Genomic DNA, 25,122 nt, shown 5'->3' with positions numbered 1-25,122 from the left:
ATAATGATAGCGTTTTGTTTAAACAGGATTATAAAGAAATTGTTGCTTATTTAAATTTTTTTTTTAATATACGTGTTGGGTTGTAAACAAACCAAATTACTCGTGAGCTATTTCAAGCTCAATTTCGACGAAAGCTCGTTCAAGCTTGTATATTGAAGCTCATCAATTGAATAAATCAAACTTGAATATATTAGTGTTCGGCTTGGTTCGGCTTGATACGCCGTGGATGAGCTCGTTAAGTGGTTTAGTTAGAAAATATAAAATTATTAATAAGTACGATTTCAATTTATATACTATAATTAATAATTAATAATAATTGTCGTAGGTCTCTAATTAATTCTATTTGTTATAAAAATAATTAATATTTTAAATATAAATCTAAATTCAAAAAAATTATTTGAATTCGATTAAGATCGCGAGAGTTGAAATTGAAATATTGGGTATATAGCTTATAAGGTTCAAAACTTCAAATTCAATAATAAACCAAATTTGAGAATGACTATATTTAAGTCAGATTAGATTTGATTACAACCCCTTGTACGTGTGTTGATTCATCAAAGATAAAATCAAGTTGATTATGATTTTTATTTTATTTTTTTGACGTCATAGACTCAAAGCCATGCACGATCTGATAGGTGTAACAAAATAATATAAATATATGTTATAATTAATATATTAAAAACATATAATCTATGACTTTTATTTGTCGTTTGTTACCCCTCTTTTTCGTCAATATGAAAAGAATAATAAATAGAATTATATAGAACCAAAACATAGAAAATAAATACTATCAATACGTATATAAGAAAGGTTGGCTTGTCAAAGATACTGTAGCTATATAACTATACAATGTCATCGAGAGTCTTCGTATTATTAACTACCATTTATATTTGTACAATTCACGAAAAATGTTTTTTTATTTTATTTTTTATGTATAAAAAATTAAATATTAATTAAATTATTATATAAATAATTGTAAATTTAATAAATATAAATAACGACGTAGTTTAGATGATAAATTCCACGTCACCATCCAATTGTGGAAAATTGAGCTCAATTTAGATTTGAAAATAAAATTAAAATATTGGGTGTTATTATGTCAATATTAAAATTTGAAGGTGTGATCTATTTCCAAAAAAATGGAGAAACTTTGATCTAAAAAATTATATTGACCTTTAATAAAACAATACTACTCTTCTATTTTGTACTCCCTCCGTCCGCGATATTGTTTCCACATTTGTCATTTCGATCCGTTCGCGATATCGTTTCCACTTTCATTTATAGAAGTAGGGTCCACAAACTTTCACTCACAACAATAGTGAGTCCCAAACACTACTCACTACATATTCACTACTATCCACCACTTTTCTTAAAACTCGCGTCGTCCACAATGTGGAAACGATATCACATATGAAGTAACGGACCCAAAGTTTTTACTAATGAAATTGAATTAATTATAGTGGGAAAACATCACCACACGCTGGCGAGATTTAACCCAATACCTTTCATTAAAAAAAGTTTTTGAATGCCTCAACTTTGTCAGTAGAGCAAGACCTCATTGACACACCATTAATTTTTTGTAAATTCTAATGAGGCCAATGCCCCCACTAGCCCTGTTGATATGTACATTGATGTATATATTAAAAAAAATTAGATAAATCATATCAACATCGATTGGATAAAAGAAAGACTTTGAACAAAAAACATTAAGTAAATACTAAGCATGTGTGCATGAAATAATGTCAAAGATGCTTATCGTATAAATTATAGTTATAATGTTTTAGTATACGATGAATATACAAGCTAGACACGCGGGTATTATTGACGAAGAAATAAATAACTGTATTTTAGTGGAAAATTATTTAATATGGTATTGTTTTTATGTATATATATTTATAAGGGGTTGTTCACAATATATTTATTTCCAATGAATATTTGAATATTTATAACTAAAAACGAAATAAAGTACTTTTAATATAACGTATAGTAATGATACTAATTCCAAATTGATGTACACTTAGATTTAATTAAGTAATTAAATAATACTGAGTAATTTCATTTAAAATTATTGTTTAAAATAAGAATTTTTTGAAAGTTATGTAATTTTTATATAATTAACCTTAATTAAACGTAGCTTTCGAGCAGTCTTATTTCTCCATATATGCAAATGTCGTGGCAGAATATGATGTGGTTTCCTTGAAATTGAGAAAATCAAAATAGTACTCCCTCCGTCCCACGAATCTTGACACGTTTTCCTTTTTGGGCCGTCCCACGAATCTTGACACGTTTTCTTTTTTGGTAATAATTATTACCTTCTCTCTCCTACTTTATCACCTTTATTATATCATCTCTCCTACTTTATCACTTTTATTACATTCTCTCTCCTACTTTATCAATTTTATACTTTATTAATTACACACTTAAAACACTAATCTACAACTCCTTAATTCTCGTGTCGAACCCAAACGTGTCAAGACTCGCGGGACGGAGGGAGTAGATTTTAGATGGATTCCAGAAAATTCCATAAACCCTTAGTCAGTCATTCAACGACCGCTGACTCAACGTTATGGCAGTTTTTGATATTTTATTTTTTTAATCATAATTTTGAACAATATACTTCTTTTATTCATGAAAAATAATCTTGTTTAAAAGTGAATGCGTGTTTTAGTAATATTTGTTAAAATTATTGTAAGTAAAATAAAAGTATAATTTGTATGATTAATTGTTAGTACAAAAAAAAATAAAAATAAAGATACATTACTAATTAAAAATAAAATATAAATATAATTAATAGTTAAATCTATGATACTCTTTCCGTCCCGCAAGACTTGAGCAATTTATTTTCGGCACGAATTTTAAGGAGTTAGTATTTTATGTGATCGGTGAAAAAGTGAAAATATGAATAAAGGAAAAAAATGTTATACTATAAGAAAAGTGTTGAAGCTTCGTAGGATAATTCGAAAAAGAATACTGCTCAAACTTTGCGGGACAGAGGGAAAAAGAATAGTACTATTTTCCGTCAAAAATAGAAAAAAGAATAAATAAGATTTTTGTTTTTTCGTGAATTGAAGGAGGATAATTTTAAGAATTTGTCGAAGAAACTTCCGGGAATAATTAATTGGATAATTATCGGAAAAAAAATGCTAGATGAGTTAGTCAGTGGAGTGCATTGGATAAACAATCCTTCTTGGACATTTTTTTCTACTTCCTTATTACTATGGTTTAATTAAATTTTAATTATTTTCTTTTTATTTATTTTTTGGAAAAATACAAAAACTACGACTTACATTACCCCATGAGGTTGGAGAATTCCAGCATCCAGCTCCAGTCAGTCAAATGTCAACTCCACCAAATATAGAAACTTCTCCTCTTTAACTGCTATATTAACCCACTAAACTCAATCACTCTCTACTAAAACATCTCAAATCTTCACCAAATCCCATCTCCAAATCCTTCATCGCTTCAAGCAATGGCGATCCATGAAATCGCAACTCAAATTTCACCCCACAAAGCAATGGCCGCTCTCCTCACCCTCTCCAAAATCCCCGACCGCTCAAACATTAACCACTCTATCACTAGACCTCAGCACACTTTCTCCGACTCGATCATGGAGGAGACCGTCGCAAACGCGAGGCTCCTCATGGCCAAATGGAACCCCACCACCGCCACCACCACCGGCAAATTCACCTCCATCTTCCACGAAGACCGAGGCGAAGCCGAGGAGTTCATCGCGCGGGTGGAGGAGCTGCGCAGGGCGATGCATTTCCTCATCGCCCAGCGCTCCTACTCCGCTCAGCTCGCGGCGGCCAACAATCTCATGAAAGCCGCCATGCTGCGCCTCGAGAAGGAGTTCTACTACATTCTCTCGGCAAATAGGGATTGCTTGAGCCCTGAATCGGTCTCCGACGGCTCCTCCCGCCGCTCGCGGCGGTCGCTGTCGTTCAGCAACTCGGAGGAGGAGGAGAATGAGGATGGGGAAGCTGCTATGGCGGATTTGAAGATGATCGCTGAGAGCATGATCAGCTCTGGATATAGCAAAGAGTGTGGGAAGATCTACAGAGTCACGCGGAAATCGATCGTTGATGAGGAGATTTATCGCCTCGGTATCAGAAGCTACGATCAATCTCGGATTATGCGATTGGATCATAAATCTCTGCAGCGCGATGTGGAGAAGTGGATTCAGGCGGCGAAGATCGCGGTTAAATCGATCTTCCGCGGCGAGAAATTGCTGTGTGATCGTGTTTTTGCTGTCTCGGAGACGATGAATCAAACGTGTATCGCGCATACGACGACGGAGGCGGCGATGAATCTGCTCCGATTCCCCGAGCTCGTCGCGAAGAGCAAGCGATCGCCGGAGAAGATTTTCCTCCTCATGAATCTGTTCGAGACCGTCTCCGATCTCTGGCCGGAAATCGAGTCGATTTTCGCGTACGAATCGCTCTCGCCGATCAAATCGCAGGCGCTCGCCTCAATCCAGAAGCTCAGCGAGTCGGCTCAAGCGACTCTCGCCGATTTCGTCTCGTCGATTCAGAAAAATCACCCGTCCAAAGCGCCTCTCCCCGCCGGCGGGATCCATCCGCTGACCTACAAAGTGATGGACTACGTCGTTTTGCTAGCGGAGAGCGCCGGAACGCTCTCGGAAATTCTGGCCGAGGACGGCGTCGCCGACGGTGGTCGCTCGCCTTTTCCTGAATCCTATTTCGACAGCGCGAGCCCTAGCCCCAATGCCGGAGTAGCGAGCCGACTCGCCTGGATCATCCTCGTCCTCCTCTGCAAACTCGACAGCAAAGCCGAGATCTACAAAGACGTAGGATTATCCTACCTCTTCCTCGCCAACAACCTCCAATTCGTCGTCGACAGAGTCGGCGCCACCGCCCTGCGATTCCTCCTCGGCGAGGACTGGCTGTCGAATCTGCAGAAGAAGGTGAAGCTCTACGCCGCGAACTACGAGTCGGTCGCCTGGGCGAAGGTGATGGCGGCTCTGCCGGCGGCGCCGGAGGCGGAGTCCTCCCCCGCCGCGATCAAGGAGCATTTCAGGAGATTCACCGCCGCCTTCCAGGCGGCGTGCAGGAAGCAGAGCGCGTGGACCGTGCCGGATCCGAAGCTGCGCGACGAGATCAAGGTGTCGATCGCGCGGAAGGTGGTGCCGGCGTACCGGCGGTTCTACGAGAGCTGCTACGCTGCGATTCTGAGCGAGGAACGGAATCTGGAGGTTCTGGTGAGGTTTTCGCCGGACAATTTGGGGAATTATCTGTCGGATTTGTTCCACACGACTGTTGAGATCTCGGAGGAGTCGTCGCCGCCGGCGTCGCCATTGCCGTCGTCGCAAAACAAGTTAGCGAGGTGTTTTTGATCCAGTCAGGCAGCTCGATTTTTTCATGTTCTTTGATGAAAGGAATTTTCATGTATTTACTTATATATGAAAAAAAAAATATACACAAAATAACTATTCTCTCCGTTCCACCGAAAGTGGTGCACTTCTTTTGGGCACGAAATTTAAGGTGAATAAGATTATAGTGTAAAGGTGTGTAAATGTGTGTGAGGTCACATTGTTTATAGTGTAAAATTATTACCAAAAAAATAAATGCACCATTTTCGATGAGACAGCCTAAAAAAGAATACGCACTGGAACGGAGGGAGTATATGATTGATGCAAATGCATAAGCATAGAGCATCACATTGTGTGGTTCCTAATGGACTATTATTTGGTAATTGTGTTATCCTTTTGAGAGTTTATAATAAAAATTGAACCTCTAATTGACTGATCTAAGTGGAAATACATCTTATCAATTAAGTTAATTTTTATTGTAAAATATGTTATTGTTTAAAAAATGTATTAAATTAAATTTTCAGATGATCAAGATAAATAATTTGTGCTCTTACTTGTTGACTTGTTGTATCCCCCGTTCTTTATGTATTTTCTTTTATTTCCATTTTGGTCTGTCTCCAAAACACGTTCTTAACATATTTCTGAAAATAATTTTATTAAAAATTACTTTTGCAATCTTTATTTTTTATGAAACTTGTTCTTCATTTATCAAATATATAATTATTTTTTGTTAAAACTTATGTCACCTCTCTTAGAAAGATATTTGAGGGACGGAAGAAATAGTTTAGAAGTTGGCAGAAAAAAAAAAAGTAAAAAATAACAGAAAAGACTAAACAATTCGCTCAAAAAAGAAAAAAACGACTAAACAAAAAAGGTGATCATATTTTGGACCTTAATCCACTAAAATAATTAATCAGCCAAAATATAATAATTTCTTAAATATTGCATATTGGTTAGTAGGTATAAGCACACTATTTAATCATGCGTTAATTATTATGAAATTAATTTTTTTCCAAGAGTAACTAACCTACATTTTAATGATGACATGAGACAACATTATTGGATTGCTATTAATTCCTAGGACTAGTAGAAGTTATGATTAGTGATACTATGTAATATTTCAACATCGTTTCCAGCAAATCTAGTTGTCTAATTTTGACCTCTGCTCATACAAAATGGGCTGGTCCACATACCACCCAATATGTCTTGGGCTATGGGCCTACTTTCTTAAATGTTGAAAACACTCATATTTCCAATGCCTGTTACATCTATGCAAGAAAACATATTATATTCTTTATATATATATATATAAATTTAAAGAATGAATGCGAACTCAAAATCTTTGATCTTAGATATTAAACGCTCCGTCATTGGACCAACACACTCAAACAAGAAGTAGTTTATGTTAAAATTTGTCGGTGTAAAAAAATGGTGAAAACATGTAAAGGGAATTTTGATTGTTTGTAGAGGGAAAAATATGAGTTAATTAATCCTAGTTCATGCCAATGAGGCCTTGCACTAGTGCCAAAACTGAGGCATCCAAAGACTTTTTTTGGTGAGAGATGTTGGATTCAATTCCGCCCGCATGTAATAATGTTTTTCCACCTTGAGGTGATGTTGTATTCTCGCCTATGTGCAGTATAGTTTTTCATCGTTGTGCGGCGTTGAAGTCCCGCCTGCGTGAGAGTTGCATAATTGATTATATTAAGATAACAAAATAAAAATAAAAATTAATACTAGTTCATGATATTAACTAATAATATCGTTTGAGATTTTGAAGAAACTACTATTCGACCAGGGTCAACAAAAAAGCTTTACGTTGCTTTCAACTTTTAATAAAATTACTTTATGAACCTATCTCCTAAAAAAACTACTTTATCAACTTGTATGATTTCACTATTCCTTGATCTTTCCTTACATTATTTCATGAACAAGTAACACGTTGTGGTTTTACCTAACTCCCATTTTTACCAATTGTTATATCAATATTTAATTTTGGATGTCTAACCAAAAATAAATATAAAAAATACAAAAATGGGTCAACCCATTGACCACCCAGGTCACCCATCCCCCAGAATAATCCAAAAATAATATTGAGTTTTTAAAAATATATTATACTTTGATGGCTAAGGATATTAGTAATATTTTTCTCCATGTCGAGAAAACCAACTTTACACCCCCATTAGAAAAAAAGAAAAAAGAAAAAGAAGTTATACTCATCAAATCGAACTCAATAAACTATAAATAATATTCTCTCTGTCTTCATAAAATGTACTAATTTACTATTTTTGTTCGTCTTCATAAAATATATATCAAATTTATTTTTGATAAATTTTCCACGCACAATAAAATGGGACTTTTACTCCACTCACAACACATTCAACTACTTTATTAAAATATATGTCATTTACGTATAGATCGATACTTTTCATAAGGACGGAGGAAGTAGAATAATACCTTTACAAAAATGGAAAAGTAAATACATCAATATTTATTGTTTTAGATATCAAAATTATTGGAGTGGATATTCTTGTTACAAAAAATCATAAGATTAAATCTTATAGCAATATACCAACGACTATTAAATTGATGAACTTTGATCCTATTCTAATTTTCGACATACTTTATATTATAAATTGTTACAAGGTACAACTATAACATCATTTTTTTTTAATTTATAGCAAAATAAGCACATTCAATACATTTTAATCTTAATATTCATACAACACCCTTCTATTGATTGACATGTATCAAGTATATATATTGTATTTTTGCAAATGGTGATTTATTTTTTAAAATTAACTATCAATAAATAATTGTATCTTTGCAAATGGTAATTATTTTTTTTTATCAAATTAAATGTCAATTATTGATTTTGATCCCAATTTCATAAATCGGACAACCCAACAAATCCAAACATAACATTCCATGTAATAAAAATAAAATAAAATAAAATTGAACAACAAATGGCTATAAAAAATAAGAAAACACACACACACACACACACTCTCTCTCTCTCTCTCTCATTGGGAGCGGCTTCCCAACACTTTCCTGACTACTGTCGTTTAGCTCCCACCTTTTCCACCTTTCTTCCTCATCACCCACTTTACTCTTCCAAATTTGCAACCTTCACTAAATTTCCTCACAAATTTCTCAGCCTCTCGGTCATCTCTGGCTTGACTTACAACGATCATGTCTTCGCACGTCAAAGACGGTTTGCTGCTGCCACTGTTTTTGCTTTTGCTTTTGCTTTTGCTTTTCCCCATCTTGAATTTGGTTATTTCTCTGTATCTTCTTGAAGAAACCATTCTATGCTTGCAACTTGCATCAAGATTTGTTAATTCAATCTCGTGGCAACGGGGTGAAGTTGTTTAGGAACTTAAATTTGATCAAAAGATATGATAATTAATCACTGATTATATCGGTGATTTATTTGGCTTCAAGCTTGAACATTTGGGGGAAAATTGAGGGTTTCTTTCTGCTACTCAACTGCAGGTGTGTGGAAACGCGTAATTGCTTGAATTTTGCAGTGTATCACTGTATCTGTTTTAAGGGATTGTGTGTGTGTGTGTGTGTGTGTGTGTGTGTGGTGGGGGTTCCATTTTCCGAGCTTGAATTTGGGGGAAGTTGTAAATAAGGAAAATTCGGAAAATATGTAATTGATATGCTTAATTTTGGTTTTTGGATGATTACTCTTGTTTTAGAGGGGTTGGAAAAGTTTTTTTTTTTTCCCCCAATAAATTGTTGTGCTGAATACTGAGATGTATAAGAATTTGTGAATTTTTTGTGATATGTGGGAGAATATAATTGATAGTGTTCTAATGAGTAAACTGGATCTTTGCAGCTGCTGATGGAGATTTAGAGAAGGAGTTGGTTAGCCCTAAGCAAAGCCACAATCCGTTGGCGGAGCCATCGCCTGCGCCATCGCCATCCTCGTCTACAGCCCCGGCTCTTGTTCTATCGAATTCAGGGAAGCGGATCGACCAAGCTGGGAGAAAGAAGTACGTGAAGCAGGTGACCGGCCGCCACAATGATACGGAGCTGCATTTGGCAGCTCAAAGGGGCGATCTTGCAGCTGTGAAGCAAATACTTGAAGATATTAATTCTCAAATGGTGGGGAGTTTGAGTGGTTCGGAATTTGACCAGGAGGTTGCGGAGATCAGGGCATCACTCGTGAGCGAGGGCAACGAGTTGGGAGAGACGGCGTTGTTTACTGCAGCGGAGAAAGGGCATCTTGATGTGGTTAAAGAGCTGATCAAATATGCAAACAAGGACACACTCGCGAAGAAGAATAGGTCATTGTTCGATCCTCTGCATATAGCTGCAAGTCAAGGACACCATGGTGATTATCTAATTTTGGATCAATTATTCTATCTCATCAAGAACCCATCTTTTTTATAGTCAATGTTAAATTTGATTACTCGCATTCGATTACCTCTAATTATGTTAAGTGCCGAAGCTACATATGATTCTTGGATAATTGTTTAAGCTCATAAAGAATGCTATGTACATGTGAATGAAACAGTTTTTGGAAGACGGCTAACAGATTTTTCATTTATCCACAATTTATATACATGTATATGGTGCTGTGCCTGACACAAATGTTGGTTCAATTTTGTAGCAATTGTGCAAGTGCTGTTGGATCATGACCCGGGGCTGAGTAAAACAATTGGTCCGTCAAATGCAACTCCTCTTATAACTGCGGCTACTAGAGGCCATGGTGCTGTAGTCGATGAACTCCTGTCGAAGGACTGCAGCTTGCTAGAAATTGCTAGATCAAATGGAAAGAATGCGTTGCACTTGGCTGCTAGGCAAGGGCATGCGGACATTGTCAAGGCGTTGCTTGACAAAGATCCACAGTTAGCTAGGAGGCCGGACAAGAAGGGGCAGACGGCACTGCATATGGCCGTCAAAGGGGTTAACGTGGAGGTTGTTAAACACCTCCTAGATGCTGATGCAGCTATAGTTATGCTTCCAGACAAGTTTGGTAACACTGCTTTACACATAGCAACGAGGAAAAAGCGAGCAAAGGTATTACCTTTCACAATATATTATGCTGACATCAATTTGAATACAATATATTCCTGCTCGAAGATGAAAATCGTGAAATTTCACCATTAGTCCATCTTTAGGGCTTGAAGATGTTTGTTGCTTGCTAGTTAAATGGTGTTCGTTCTGTTTTTCCGTTTCTTTTCTAATTGTTTCTATTTTGAAGTAGTTTTTAGATCTTTTACGAGCCGGTGATGCCAATGCTATAATTACCAGTTCTTCGATCATTCAGACCTTAAATTTTTTTTCGCACGTTATAGTCGTCAAGACAACTTCTGAAAGACTTTAAGTTTTGGTGATATTTTGTCACTTGCAGATTGTTAATTTGTTATTACGCCTGCCCGACACAAACGTGAACGCACTCAACCGAGACGGAAAGACATCTCTTGACATTGCGGAGGAGCTTCCGCTATCCGAAGAGTCATCGGAGATTAAGGAGTGCCTTTGTCATTATGGTGCCGTTAGAGCTAATGAATTGAATCAACCAAGAGACGAGCTGCGGAAAACCGTGACTCAAATCAAAAACGACGTCCACATCCAGCTCGAACAGACAAAGAGAACGAACAAGAACGTCCACGGCATCGCCAAAGAGCTGAGGAAACTCCACCGAGAAGGCATCAACAACGCCACCAACTCGGTGACCGTCGTCGCCGTCCTCTTCGCAACCGTCGCCTTCGCGGCCATCTTCACCGTGCCCGGCGGAGACGACAACCACGGAATGGCTGTGGTAGTCAGTAGCGTCTCCTTCAAAATATTCTTCATCTTCAACGCGATCGCCCTCTTCACGTCCCTAGCCGTTGTCGTAGTTCAGATTACGCTGGTTAGAGGGGAGACGAAAGCCGAGAGACGCGTGGTGGAGGTCATCAACAAACTGATGTGGTTGGCCTCCGTCTGCACCTCCGTGGCGTTCATGGCTTCCTCTTACATCGTGGTCGGGCGTAAGCATCAGTGGGCTGCGATACTAGTCACGTGTGTCGGAGGGGTCATAATGGCCGGGGTTCTCGGGACCATGACTTACTACGTGGTGAGGTCGAAGAGGATGAGGTCGATGAGGAAGAGGGAGAAACACGCTCGGAGCGGCTCAAACTCATGGCATCACTCTGAGTTCTCTAATTCTGACATTGACAGGATTTATGCACTCTGAGGCGTCGAATTCGCTTGCAGCACAGGAATCACTTCAAACGACGGAGTTCAAGAACACGACTGCAGGAATCGCGTCGTGTTCTTGAACATCTTGTGGCTTTCCACTACAACTGCAATCATCCCTAAATTTCTGGACATAAGGTATGTTTAACTTTTCTTAGTTGCTGATGGTGCTATGTATGTAGTCTCGTCGGTTCGTTAGAGGGCTTCGTAGAAGCAAAGAAACGTCGTGGAAGCGCGATTTCTTTGCCGATTGCATGACTGGTGGAGATTCTGTAGATCAGACACCAGGAATTTTTAAGACGGGTTACTGAAATTGCTATCTCACATGTCTGAAACTGATTAGATATATAATTCTGTTACTGCTTTTGGGCAGATGAATTCAATCTAATGTATCAAAATTGCCTCTTAACAAGCCCAGATTGTAATTCTTGAGCCTTTTTGTTGTTGTTGTTGCTTTTTAGTTGCTTTTCTTATAAGATGATGATGGTGATATGCAGGCCTGAAAATTAAACCAAATAATACTCCATTCGTCCCAACTTTTAATATCCATTTGAGAGTATCACGAATTTTAATAGGGTTAAGTATCAGATTGCCCCCTATCGATAGCGTCCCTATGACTTTTAGCCCCCTAAAGTCAGGGGGGAGAGCTGCGCATTACCTTAACGTGGCTTTTTGGCACCAATTTACTCCCAGCCTTTCGACGGAGGCAACTCTCCCCCTGATTTTAGGGGGCTAAAAGCCATAGGGACGTCATCGATAGGGGGCAATTTGATACTTAACCCATTTTAATAAAGTGGTTGAGTGTGTTGTGAGTGGAATAAGGTTCCTACCTTTTATGTGAGTGTTAAAATAATTAAACTGGAGCAAGAGTCTCATCTACTTTTACTAAAAATAGAAATTGATACTAAAATGTGGGATGACCAAAAAAAGAAAGTTGGATACTAAAAGTCGGGACGGGGGAGTACTATTTATCTGGTACTTTTCCTTAGAGAGATATTTATTGAGCTCATGTTTAATAAAGAATCAGAGTAAATGAAAGTATAAGTTTTTCTTATTTTTATTAAATAAAATTGAGTACAAAAACATATCTTTAAGCAAAAGTAAACCTTAAACGTCACTTGGCTCCTCTTTATCTTTGTAAATCATGATAATGATGCAAGCTAGAAGTCAACAAAATAGACAATATTTGTTATGATTGAGATTTTTGAGAAGCAATGCAGATGACTTGTAATAAGGAACATAAAATGCTTAAAGATAATAATTTACATAACTAATACTCCCTGTTAAATTATAAGTTCCATATTTATTATGAATTTATTCTTTTCTATATATATTTTGCAAATTGCGAAATGTTGCATAGATCAATAATTTTGACGAATGAGTCAATAATTTTAATGTTGAAAATCTCGTCATTTCAAGATTCGAACCTCAAACAAAAATGTTTATTCATCAAAATTATTGATCTATTCAACGATTCTAAATTTCACAAAAACATTTATTTCTCCATGGAATATAACCCTGATTATGTATATACAAAATTTGATATTTATCAATGTAACAAAAACAGAAAATTTGGTCATAATCATCCGGAATTTTTAGATCTAGGCGAATCTACAGTGTAAATGTGAAAAATGATTATGTATTTATTCTTGTAAAGTACATATAATTTTGAAAAAATAAAATTAAATTAACACCACATTTTTGTATAATAATTTTAGGTAGAAGTTGGCCATAATTTAAGTACAGGGTTTAGGGTTTAGGATTGATTTAATTTATACTATTATTCTGTAATCAATGCAAATGTAATGCAATATAGGATTAATACCAGTTAATCCCTCGCTATAAAGTCCAACGGTTATTAGGAAATAAATCAAATCTTTTCAATTTAATTAGATTACGATCGATTATATTATGCTCCCTTCGTTCTCATAAAAAGATATGGGTTCAATTATTTTTTATCACTTTTATTATTTAATTATTTTTCTTCTTAATAAATGTTCACAATCATAGAACTGTAAATGAACAGAGCTATTCGCAAACTATTTGAGATTCTGTTAGAGAAAAACTTGTTCGAAGCTCAATTCAATAATAAACGAGCCGATGTGGAGCTTGATTTCGAGCTCAAGCCTGACAGCACTCGGCTCGCTAAGCTCGCGAACATGTTCAAATTCAATTACTCGCGAACATGTTTAAGAGCATGTTCACAAACTTTTAAACGAGACGAACTTGAGCTCGAGTAACATATTACTTAAGAAGTTTTCTCCAAATTTTTAACGAATTCGAGCTCGAAAATCACGTATGCGAACATCTAACCAGCCGAGCTCAAGATTAAATTCGAATTCGACATTATCATCACGCGAATCGAGCTCAAGCACGATAAGTGGATCACAAGTCGAGCTCGAACAGCAAAATAAAAGTTCAAATCAAGCTCGAACATTCGAATATTTAAACGAGCTAAGTTCAAGTTTGTTGGTATTCAGCTCGACTCGACTCGACTCATTTACATTCCCGTGCACACAAAGGTAGAGAGTCATACTTAACTAAGACAATAGGAATAATATTTAGAAAAGATAGAGCAGTTGAATACACAGAATTTCTCGTGGGAAAATGTGGCCGCCACTCTAATTAATTAATTCAATGGCTTGGTGTGAAATAAAAAATTAATTGACTCACGTTTCCAACTACTTTTAGAGCACGCATTCCTTTACTTGAATTTCACATTTTTCAGGTTGGACTTTTTGCGAAAACCTATGCAAAGATGAAATTAGGCATGAATCCCTATGTTCCTCCCCCTACTTTTCTTCTCACCCAAAAATGACTTTTTTCAAAAAAACTTTAATGCATTCTGTGTATGAATATTAAAATAATATTCACTTCGTTTTTTATAAGTGTCCCATTTAAATAATTTTTTAATTTTTTTTAATAAGTGTCACATTTTAAAATTTGATAATATATTTATGATATTTTTCCTATTTTATCTTTATTTAATACTTGTATGAATATAATAATTAGTTGTATATATGCATTTATTATGATAATTACTAAGATTATAAATATAAATATTTTATTTTATTGGTATGTGTATTTTGACGGCTGTGGACACTTAATAAAAAACAGAGGGAGTATTATAATGTTTCATATGGTCAAACTTATAAATAATTAAGATCTTGAGTACAACGGAAGGAATTGTACGATCTAAAGATATTTAATGAAACTTTTTTTTTTTACTGTTATATCTTCAAATTATATTATTTCAAAAGTCAAAACTATCCAATTTGATAAAATAGATTGTTACCATGTTCCATAAATTGTCATTATTATTACACGCTTTTGCTCTCCATCAATTTATTTGTTGGCAGCCATTGATATCTACTTCATGGAAAATAATTCATTACATCATTCATTCATTATTCACAATGTGAATTCAACCAACGGTAATAACCACTTAAATTAATGCTTATGACTGAACCACAAAATTAATTATTACAGCCTCCAAGCAATAAATAAAAACTTCCCCATTTCTTCCCCAACAATAATAAAAAACTAACATATTTTCTAGGCCCATTTTCACCCTACTCAATTTCCCAAGTTACATTTTCCTCATTCCCCCAACCAAAAACAAAAGTATTGATTCGTAAATACTCGAAATTTTCCTATTTCTGACTTTGCACTTCAATTTTAAGATTTATTTATAAATATTTAAATTTAGTATTCTTTCTGATTTTACAACTAACGAATTTTTACCCTGAAATCGTTGCTGACATGACAGTCGGATTAACATCCCAAACCTCATAATTACATGTTCTACATCTCACATCGACAAACAAACTTATTTGCATCATTATACACTTCAAACTTCACTCCTAATTCCGATACCATGTCAGCAACGATTTGAGGGTAAACATTCATCAGGTACAAAATCAGAAAGAATACAAAGTTCAAGTATTTATAGACAGACGTTAAAGTTGAGGTGCAAAATCAAAAAAACGAAAAAAATTCAAGTATTTACCATCCAATACCCAAAAAAAGAAAAAAAAACATGGGAACATGTTAATCTTTACAACCATACATATATATCTGAGAAACTAAACATCCTTAACAGATATGAATGAAATAAAAGTAGCATGTGATAATTGAACAAGTAAATAATTACTTGAATCCTGAGAAACAAGAAGATTGGCGCGAGAGGCAATAGTTGTAGTTATAGCTATGGAGGCGAAGAAAAGACCTTCTTCTCCTAGTGGTGAAGAAGAGCCCATTTCTGAGCTTGAACCAGAGAGTCTTCCTGAGCTTGGTGGCGGATTTGAAGCGAAGAGAAATGGCCTTTTTCACTCTGAAGAAGGATGTCTTGATTCTGTGAGAGACGCTCTGCTTTCTTGAAAACTGGTAACTTCTCAAGAAGAGCTGCCTCTTCTCCAACTCTCTGTAGCCCATCTCGCTTCGGAATATGTAAATTTGGCCCATGCTAGTAGTTTAGGTACAGCATATGAGTGAATTTATAGGTGATTTAGAGAGAGAGAGAGAGAGGGAGGGAGGGAGGGAGGGAGGGAGGGATCTGTATGTTTTGTGTTTGTGGGATGAGAGGATTCCTTAAATGCTTTTCTTTTATTGTATAGGAGAGAGAGAGGGGGGGGGGGGGGGGGGGTATGTTGTGTTTGTGGGACGAGAGGGAAATCATTTTATTAATGTTAAAATGATTGTAATTCGGTATAATCTATATAATATATAAAAGAGAAGTTTTCTCCCTTTATTTTTTATATCTCTTCTCCCATCAATTTTTTCACCATTTTTTATAATTTTAATTATTTTCTAAATATCGTAAAATTTAATATATAAAGAAATATTCAATATGCATCTTAAGTTTATATTCGTAACAAGATCTTTAATATGGTATAAAAATCATCAAAAATGAATTTAACCGAATAAGTTATTAAAATTTTAAAACATTTTATTTTCTTCATTTTTGTTAAAATTTTACAACTTTTTTATTTATGTTATGTGGAATATTCTATAATAATAATGTGTATATTAATTTTTATTATTAAATTATTTAAAATTATTTAACAATTATAATTATCATTACACTTTATACATAATTGAAAATTACTTTTTTAAATTCAAAATTTTATTGAGTAATTGATAATTTATTTTAAAATCATATTTTACATTTATTTATATTTTAATTCTATTTAATATTTATATTTATTTATTTAAAATATCAATTAATTTCGATTTCGCCGTGCATTGCACGGATGGGCGTACTAGTGTTGTTTAAGTAGCAATTACACCCCTGATATAGACACATCTATGACGTTTAACACCCTATACTCGGCATTGAATCAATCAAGTCCTCGATGTTTCAAATTTGGTGCAATTAAATCCTCCTCCAACTAGCCGTCTGGTATCGTTTCTTAATTATTTATTTATTTTCTTTTTTATTTTTATTTTTAATTTCGTAAGTGGTGGGTTCCACTACATTTGGTGCAATTAATCTAGAATATGTAAATTTGCCCCATGCTAGTAGTTTAGTTCAATCTCATGGCTGGATATAGGTGAGTGAATATATAGGTGATTTAGAGAGAGAGAGAGAGGGAATATATAAAAGGGAAAATTTTATGCGAGGACTTTAATCCAGATTCGAACACGTCACCCGAAATAAATGAACAGTACATCGGTTTTCTGCTCCAAATGACCAAACCGGGTTTCTTTGTAAAACCATACCATTGGTTTTATTTCTAACCTGATTTATTTTTTTTATGCTTCTATCATTTATGCTATCATCGTTCATCATCATTGGTGCGACCTTCTCTGTGTGAACAGTGAAGTTCCGAGTTCAAACCCCCACTACTCCCCTTCCCCAACTCCCTCAAGTAAAAAAATTCATCACCATTGGTACTCTTGCGTCCCACCTGTTCGACGGAAAGCTTAAGAGGACTTCCACATTTCTCGACTTGTTGCCCAATATCCTTTGATCGATCCTGAGCGACAAAGTTAGCAACACGCTGAGTTTTTACGGCGTTCTCCAGAACGCGTTCTTGATCCCCGACATCCGTTTTATGTCCCTCATTCGCAGCCGCACATTCGATACAAAAATGAAAATCATGTCTTATACTCCCTCCGTCCCATTTCACTTGACCTAGTCTTTTAGGACTGTTCCACCCAACTTGGCCTGTTTCTTTTTTTAATCATAAATTTGCACTACAATAAATATGAGCCCACATACTTTTAATTTACTTTACTTTACAATCTTACAATCTCACAATCTCACAATCCTTAATAACCGTGCTGAAAAAAACTAGGGCAATTGAGATGGAACGGAAGAGGTACATTGTTCCCACTAAAAATTCTCAATTCAATTACTAGGTAACTGTTTTCAAAACTTATATAACCAATCATGAATCCTACATTACTCAACACCCAAACAATAATTTAACATACGCCTTTATAAATCAACTGAAAATTGAAAACGAAAAAACTCAAATCTATTTGTATATATGATCAAATAGAATTAGACCAAAATCCACCCCTCAAAGAATGCAGGATTCTTTCATTCTTTGACAAGCCACTTTTCCACGAGGATTCTCAGGCAACCATGTGAGCGAAGACGAGCACACAAGAGCCCTAGAAATTCTCAGCCCAATTCTCCGGGAACGAGCACATGCTGCCCTAAGGCCTAAGGGTAGTAATGTCCCAAGCCAAAGAAACTAAAATTCATGCAGAGAAAAACAATGCTCTTAGAAAAGCCTAAGTGTCTTGCAGAGAACACAACACAATAAAGAAAACGTAAAATGTTGAATGATGCAATTTACACACTATGCAGCAACAAACCAAAAGGATGCAGAGAAAAGTAGCCGTCGATAATTACAGAGTCTTACGACCAGCCAATACTGGATGACCGCCAGAAGTCAAAAACATTTCCCATAGAATTCCATGTGCAACTGTGAATGGGTTCTACTTGAACAAACTTGAATCGAATAGGCCAAAACACAAAAAGCCATTAAGAGATGATAGCGTATGGTCGTAATGAAATCGAATGGTTTGCACAAGTCGGTGAAAGAAAGGAATCCCCATTCTTCAGTTGACACCATTTTTTTCAATTTTTTGTTTTGTTTCAGGAAGTAGCATGAAGCAGCATTTGGGATTTTCGCTTAAAGCATTTCTTGAGATCGTCTTACGCAACGACTAACTTTCTTCTTGAAATCATCCCTCCGTTCTCTCCATTCCTTCTGCAGTAATTAACCCAAAGACAGATATTGGTACACAATATCAACTAAACGACACCTTCAAACTGATTAAGATCAAATTGAATAACTAAGAAATGAACAAAATCTAATGCATCTTCACTTACAGCAGCTTCAACGTTAGCAGGAGACTCGTCATTAGGGCTTGAAAGCATTGATATGATGCTAAGAACTATGCTCTCCACCTGAAAAATAAAACCCTAGGATAAATTTATGTTTTACATAGGATTTGCATGAACAGTAGAGATAGTAGTGACACAGGGTAATACTTTATACCAATTGCAATTTATGACAGATTCGAGAAAGCATTAGACACTTGCACGTGCAGACATACAGACATGAAAATAACTCCAGAACCTCATTAAGATTCCAAGTGAACATAATGTTCTCTTTGAAGGGACAAAACCTACATTGAGATCCAACTAATTGACAAACCAGTAATTACAGATGGCATGCTTCAGAACTCCCAAAGGACAGCTCTGATCTGTAAATTCACAAGACATGCTTCAAAAGGTCTAGTCAACAAGCTAAAGGATTAACAAATTAATTGGTCAGAACTGGCCTGCTGAAACCCATTGTTGTGAGTCCATTGATTTCATTAGAAACTTGCACAATAATGACAACAGCTCGGCATTAACTATCCTTGGACATTAAAGTAGCTCATATCAAACAAATAAACAGAATACTTCAAAATCAATATATTGCATTCAAAATTATGACTTGAAGCTAAATTGGTAGAAGTTAGGGTTTTAAAGATGCAATATCACAGCCACAGCAATACTTTCAATTATTCCCTTCTTCAAACTGATTACTATCAATTTTCAAATATTATTAATGATACTGATAGAACTAAAAAATCATAGATATCTGCCTGCCAAAAGGCCCAAAACAATTCCATTCATTTACCAAGTTGAATCCAAAAGGATGATACCAGAATAGCAAGTTATTAGAAGCTCAGTTACAGAAACTTCAGAAAAAACTCACTGGATACCTAATTTCCCAAGTTTTGCATTTGTTTATGGCTAAAGTGAGAGAAATGATATCTATAAGTTTAAGGCATTAATACTTAATAGAGTACCATCAGTGAACACAAATGTTTTTTCAGACAAGATGTTTAAACCAAAATCACTACTTATGACATAAAATATGAGAAATCAAGCTTATTGGTGAACCATACCGTGTGGACAGGTGACCATCGCTCACTAGCAAGCTCATAGCCGTTCGGATCATCGCCAGGAGGATGAAGAATGGAAATGCAAACCTTTCCGTCAGCGTAAACTGCAACTCACATTATTCCAAAATCAAGAAATGAAAAGGTTGCAACAGAACCTACCAAGCTAGCAAAGCATCACATATTAGCATGAGTACAAACCATTGGGATGCCAGACTTCTGAGGTAAATCTTACTGTTGGAGGACTGTTCGGGTAATCTGATGGGAAGCTCATTATAGCATTGAAGAAACCTCCCTCACTGCACCATGATTTTAAAACCATAAGAATCAAACTCAAACCAAAGTTAAAAGTTAAGAATCAAACTCAAACCAAAGTTAAAAGTTTCCATCTGTCAGGCATTGTAAAACTAAAAACGCACGGCAACACAAATTAAATGGAAGCAACAGAAGGAAATTCTCACTATACTAATAGATATAGTATCTTAAACCAAAATAGACCATTCTCACAGATAGTTGTTTAAGAATTAATCTCACAGACTCATCATCTGGAACATTTGGCGATTATGTATTTCCATAGGCAAGTGAGACGCGCCCACAGGCCACATTTACCATAAACCTGAAGCCATGTAATCAGAATCTACGAATTTTGTTTTAGATAACAACACGAGATGGTTTAACTGAACTCCACTGGACCATATCCAGCTGCTCATGCTAAGTGCTGAATTTATATAATGTAATCCACAATCAGAGCTTATGATGCCACACAACCCTATTTTCAACGCAACCAACACTCGAACAACATAGAAGATCATTCGAGTTCAGGACAGAGCCAGCAATCACAACAAGATAACCACAAAAGTAATCAATCAAGCCAGACAAACAACAAAAGAACAAATTATAATCTACAAGATGCAATCGAATTAACCCTAATCCAATCACTAAAACACAATTTCACAAGGTTGCCAACATATAGCAAGGCGAGATACTCACTACAGGGTATCGGGAGGCCCAATAATCGTAACACTCCATTCAAACAGATTGGTCTCGTCCAATAATCCGGCGGAAAATCCGTCCACGGGGTTTTTGCACAGATCTGCGCGTGAAAAGCATAGATCATTAAAACCCACAAGATTTAACCCAAACCCTAGAAAAAGATAAAACCCATTCACCGACAGAAAATCGCGAACGCAATATCATTATCATCGGAAGAATTACCTTTCAGCTGTTTCTGAAGGAGGAGGCTAGCTTGAGAGGGTGAAGCCATCGAGAATTAGAAAAAATTAAAAAGAAAAATTGAAAATTGAAATGGGGAAGAAGGGAAATTGGGGGAGAAGGGCTGCAGAAAAATTATAAATACGTATATTTATGTATACACACATATATATATACACACGAGGCAGCGGGTGTTTAAAGTGCTATTATTAGTCGGCGCTTTTTCCTCTCTCTTTTACCTTTTTTCGCAAAATATGTAAAAATCGCGTCGGCCAATTGGGTTTAATTTTTTATTTTATTTTTCTATTATTAGTTAAGTGTGATAGATTTTTTTTAATGTTTTATGAATAATAATATAATATGACTCGCAGCTGCGATTCGATTTTTTTTTTTTTAAGTTTTAATTAGATTTTTTCTTATCCAAATCATATGACGAATATTGATGGGCATGTATTGGCTTTCGAGTGAAAAAATACGTTTTTGTATTATTCAATTAGACCATCAATTATTGAAGTCTTACTAATTGGCTATTTTCTCTCTCTTGTATAGTTAATTCAACCTTAATTTAATGATAATGTGATGTGATGTGATTAATATTTAAGTTTAAATTAGTATTTGTATCTTGAAATGTTTTTATATTTGTATAAAATTAATATTAATTTAATTATCATATTTATAAATATAATAAAAAATTAAATTTAATTAAATATATTTTAGTTGAATATTGAAAAATAAAAAGATAAAGAATAATTCACAGTAATAAAAAAATTGATATTATAATTAAAAGGCAAAAGAAAGTTAAAAATAAAAATAAAAAAGAATTGAAAAATAGATATTCAAATATATATATTTTTTTATATTTTAGTCTCGAATTAAAACTATGATCTTTAATTTGATATGCATATTAATATTTAAAAAAAGAAGTAAAAATAAAATCTTAACTTTTTAATATAGGATAAATATCTCAAATTCGAGATCATTGTCAAGAGATCTTAAATTATTTGTTTATTCAATCATTGATTATAAATTATTATATATGCGTATATTATTTATGAATACCAAGCATGTATATCTAGCTTCATGTAACGTATCTCGAAATACGAGAATATGGTGTTTTACTTTTATTTTATTTACCCAGTTGATTACATTGACTCCTAATCCAGATTTATTCAAATAAAAAAATTGTGATTTTGACCCACAAATCAATCCAGTTGCTTTGACTCAAAAAAATAAAATAAAAAATCCAGTTGCTTTGTATGGTTCATTTTCTCAGTTTTTTTACTTTTTTATACCGACATGTTAAAATGATAAATATTCGAAAATTAAATAACACAAGTATCTAACATAAATCAACATTTTCTATGATGTGTTTAGGAATGACAATCTACCCGCGGGTAACGGATATCCGCGAAAACCCGAACCTATTAGGGTGGGTTTGGATACCATTTGATATCTATTTATTTAGTTTGTGTGTATGGGTTTGGATACTTACTATCCATACCCGCGAAACCCGTTTACCAGCGAAAAATATCCGTCAATTATCCGTGAATTACCCGTCAAATATCCACAAAAAATTCCATAAAATATGGGCTTTGAATATATATTTTGAGATTATGAGCTAGCATATTATATCTTAAAATAGGCCCAAACAGAAACTGAACTAAGGCCCAAATTCTAATAGTCTAATTTAAATTTGAATTTTGTTGAGCAATTATAGAATTTTGTTGGATTTTATATTTTAGTTGATGAATTTGAATTTAAACATTGTTCTTTGTGGATTTCAACATATGGATTTGAACTATGTTATTTATGTTGATTTTTTTTTTTTCTATTAAATTTGTTGTAAATTTATATTTAAATTTTGTTTCGTGAGTATCCGGCGGATAGTAGGTGGCGGGTATCCGGCGGATAGTGGGTATCCGGCGAATAGCGGGTTTGTGGATACCCGACGGATAGCGAGTTTGGATACCATTTGATATCCATGGATAGTTTCGTGGGTAAAAACCACTATCCATTTAGTTCGTGGGTATGGATATGGATAGTCACTATACGTACCCGTTGTACCCGATTGTCATCCCTAGATGTGTTCGGTTAGTCGACATAAAATTGAATCGAAATAATTTAAGATTTGATTAGCCCAATATTATTAAAATTAATTTTATCATATGGAAAGACATTGAGAAATGACTCAATGAGAGACCCAATATGACTACATCACAAGAGATTTTTAAAATTAATCCTAATTAAATTGTATTTTTCAAATATGGAAATCAAAAATTAAAAAATACAACCCTCATCATCTTTTTTTTTCGCACTTGAAGAAAATTAGGACTACTTTCACGTGATATTGTTATGAGGTTAAATACGAGTCTGCCTAAATTGAATCGATCAATATATATATTATGAAATTATTCTTATTAATAAACATGATGATTACAATACCTCCTGCAATATATTTGAGATACAACTAATTTTGAAGACGATTAAATCGAACTATTATCGTTGAGGTGGTCACCACTATGTGAAGAACAAGTAGTGGCAAAGCTTTGGTGCAACTTGGAGTTGATGGGTTGGCAATTTTCAATTCAATTATATTTGATTTTATTCGTAGCCAATAACGAACTAGTGGTCGATTGTTTATTAAACATTTTTATCTATTTTTTTTTAATAAAAAAATTATAAAGAGATGTCTAATATATAATTAAATAAACAATCCGCACGACAAACCTCTACACCACATAAAAGGTGAGAAAACAATTGCACGTAGGTGGAACCACTACCAACAAAAAGTTGGGAACACTACCCGCACAAAAATTTAAAAATTACCCGCACACAATTTTACACTCCATAATGATCACATGACTTGTGATTATTGGGAGCATATAAATATTAAATATAAACCCAATTTTAACATTGTAATTTAACTCATCTTATGTGAAAATATAATACATTCGAAATTGTAATGAGCATTTAATACAATTTTAAAAAATGAGCATTTAATACAACTTAGAGGGTGTTTGGCTGAGCTTATAAGTTGTTTATGAGCTTATAAGCTCATTCAAAGTATTTGACAAAATAAGCTCTTAAACAACTTATAAGCTCCCCAAAAATAAGTTCATCTACACCAACTTATTATTTTTTTTATAATCTGGTGTTTCAAGAAACCAACACCTAATCTAGAAAGCGATAAATATAGACTATACCTAGTGCGTATGATCGGAGAAGGCAAAGTAAACAATCGGAAAGCTTAGAACGAGAGAAAAGTAGCTGTTGTATTCAAAAAATAAGAGATAGCATAAATACAATGCACTAACTCAGGGCCTATTTATAGATTACATAGGAGGGTAAAATAGTAAAATCAATGCTAGGGCATGCACTTGGCGTGATCGAGGGACATGACGGTAATTTCGCCTTCACGCGGAGAATCTCCCGCGTTTCAGGCGATTCCGCTGTTGAAGACCTTTTCTCTGGCGAAAGCTGACTTCTCTGGTGAAGGTGATTCTTCTGGTAGATGAGATGCCTCTGGAGAGTGAGATCTCTCTGGCGAGGATGATTCCTCTGACGAGTGCGCTTCCTCTGCCATACTCATTCCGCTAGTGGAGCCGATCCCTCTAATTTACATCATTTCCCTACTCTGCACATATCACTCCTCATCATAATCTTATATGCAACAATCATTTTTCAAATGTTTTTCAACTATAATTTATTATTTTCATCATAAATCATTCAAGTCATTTCTTTTCGATTTTCTCTCTCCAATAAAAAACTCAATTATTCAAACACTTTGATAAATCATTCAAGTCATCTCTTTAGCTTATAAACTCAATTATTCAAACACTTTGATAACTTATAATCTTTTAAGAAATTATAATTTATAAAATCTTGAAATATCTTATAAGCTGTTAGAGCTTATAAGCTCTTTAAAATAAGCTTAGCCAAACACTTATAAATTATATAATAATTTAAAATAATTA

At 34.9% G+C, this 25,122-nt stretch overlaps 4 protein-coding genes across 5 annotated transcripts; 2 read left to right on the top strand and 2 right to left on the bottom strand.

Moving 5' to 3' along the window:
* The first annotated feature begins 3,174 nt into the window (after window positions 1–3,174).
* Window positions 3,175–5,523, top strand: LOC131005883 (exocyst complex component EXO70H1-like). The gene has a single exon (XM_057932994.1). It carries the CDS (start codon window positions 3,470–3,472, stop codon window positions 5,351–5,353), a length of 1,884 nt encoding a protein of 627 aa, XP_057788977.1. The 5' UTR covers window positions 3,175–3,469; the 3' UTR covers window positions 5,354–5,523.
* A 2,764-nt stretch (window positions 5,524–8,287) lies between these two features.
* LOC131005886 (ankyrin repeat-containing protein ITN1) lies at window positions 8,288–11,959 on the top strand. Of its 2 annotated transcripts, none has more exons than XM_057932997.1 (4): window positions 8,288–8,543; window positions 9,174–9,671; window positions 9,951–10,360; window positions 10,695–11,959. In XM_057932997.1, the coding sequence occupies exons 1-4, from the start codon at window positions 8,522–8,524 to the stop codon at window positions 11,520–11,522; spliced, it is 1,758 nt and encodes a 585-aa protein (XP_057788980.1). In that variant the 5' UTR covers window positions 8,288–8,521; the 3' UTR covers window positions 11,523–11,959. The 2 variants fall into 2 exon arrangements, with proteins under 2 accessions (XP_057788980.1, XP_057788981.1); XM_057932998.1 differs by lacking the exon at window positions 8,288–8,543 and adding an exon at window positions 8,600–8,824.
* A 3,547-nt stretch (window positions 11,960–15,506) lies between these two features.
* LOC131006031 (uncharacterized) lies at window positions 15,507–16,087 on the bottom strand. The gene has a single exon (XM_057933190.1). The coding sequence runs from the start codon at window positions 15,986–15,988 to the stop codon at window positions 15,674–15,676; it is 315 nt and encodes a 104-aa protein (XP_057789173.1). The 5' UTR covers window positions 15,989–16,087; the 3' UTR covers window positions 15,507–15,673.
* Window positions 16,088–18,360: 2,273 nt separating this feature from the next.
* LOC131006002 (ubiquitin-conjugating enzyme E2 7) lies at window positions 18,361–21,432 on the bottom strand. The gene is made up of 6 exons (XM_057933154.1): window positions 21,152–21,432; window positions 20,927–21,029; window positions 20,138–20,235; window positions 19,943–20,043; window positions 18,873–18,950; window positions 18,361–18,750 (listed from the first exon to the last, which is right to left on the bottom strand). Exons 1-6 carry the CDS (start codon window positions 21,198–21,200, stop codon window positions 18,673–18,675), a joined length of 507 nt encoding a protein of 168 aa, XP_057789137.1. The 5' UTR covers window positions 21,201–21,432; the 3' UTR covers window positions 18,361–18,672.
* Window positions 21,433–25,122: the final 3,690 nt, after the last annotated feature.

Source organism: Salvia miltiorrhiza, chromosome 1 (assembly GCF_028751815.1).
Source record: "Salvia miltiorrhiza cultivar Shanhuang (shh) chromosome 1, IMPLAD_Smil_shh, whole genome shotgun sequence".
In the NCBI taxonomy this organism is placed as follows: domain Eukaryota; kingdom Viridiplantae; phylum Streptophyta; class Magnoliopsida; order Lamiales; family Lamiaceae; genus Salvia; species Salvia miltiorrhiza.
The sequence above is the reverse complement of the archived record's forward strand: the minus strand, read 5'-3'. Positions and strand labels throughout refer to the sequence as shown.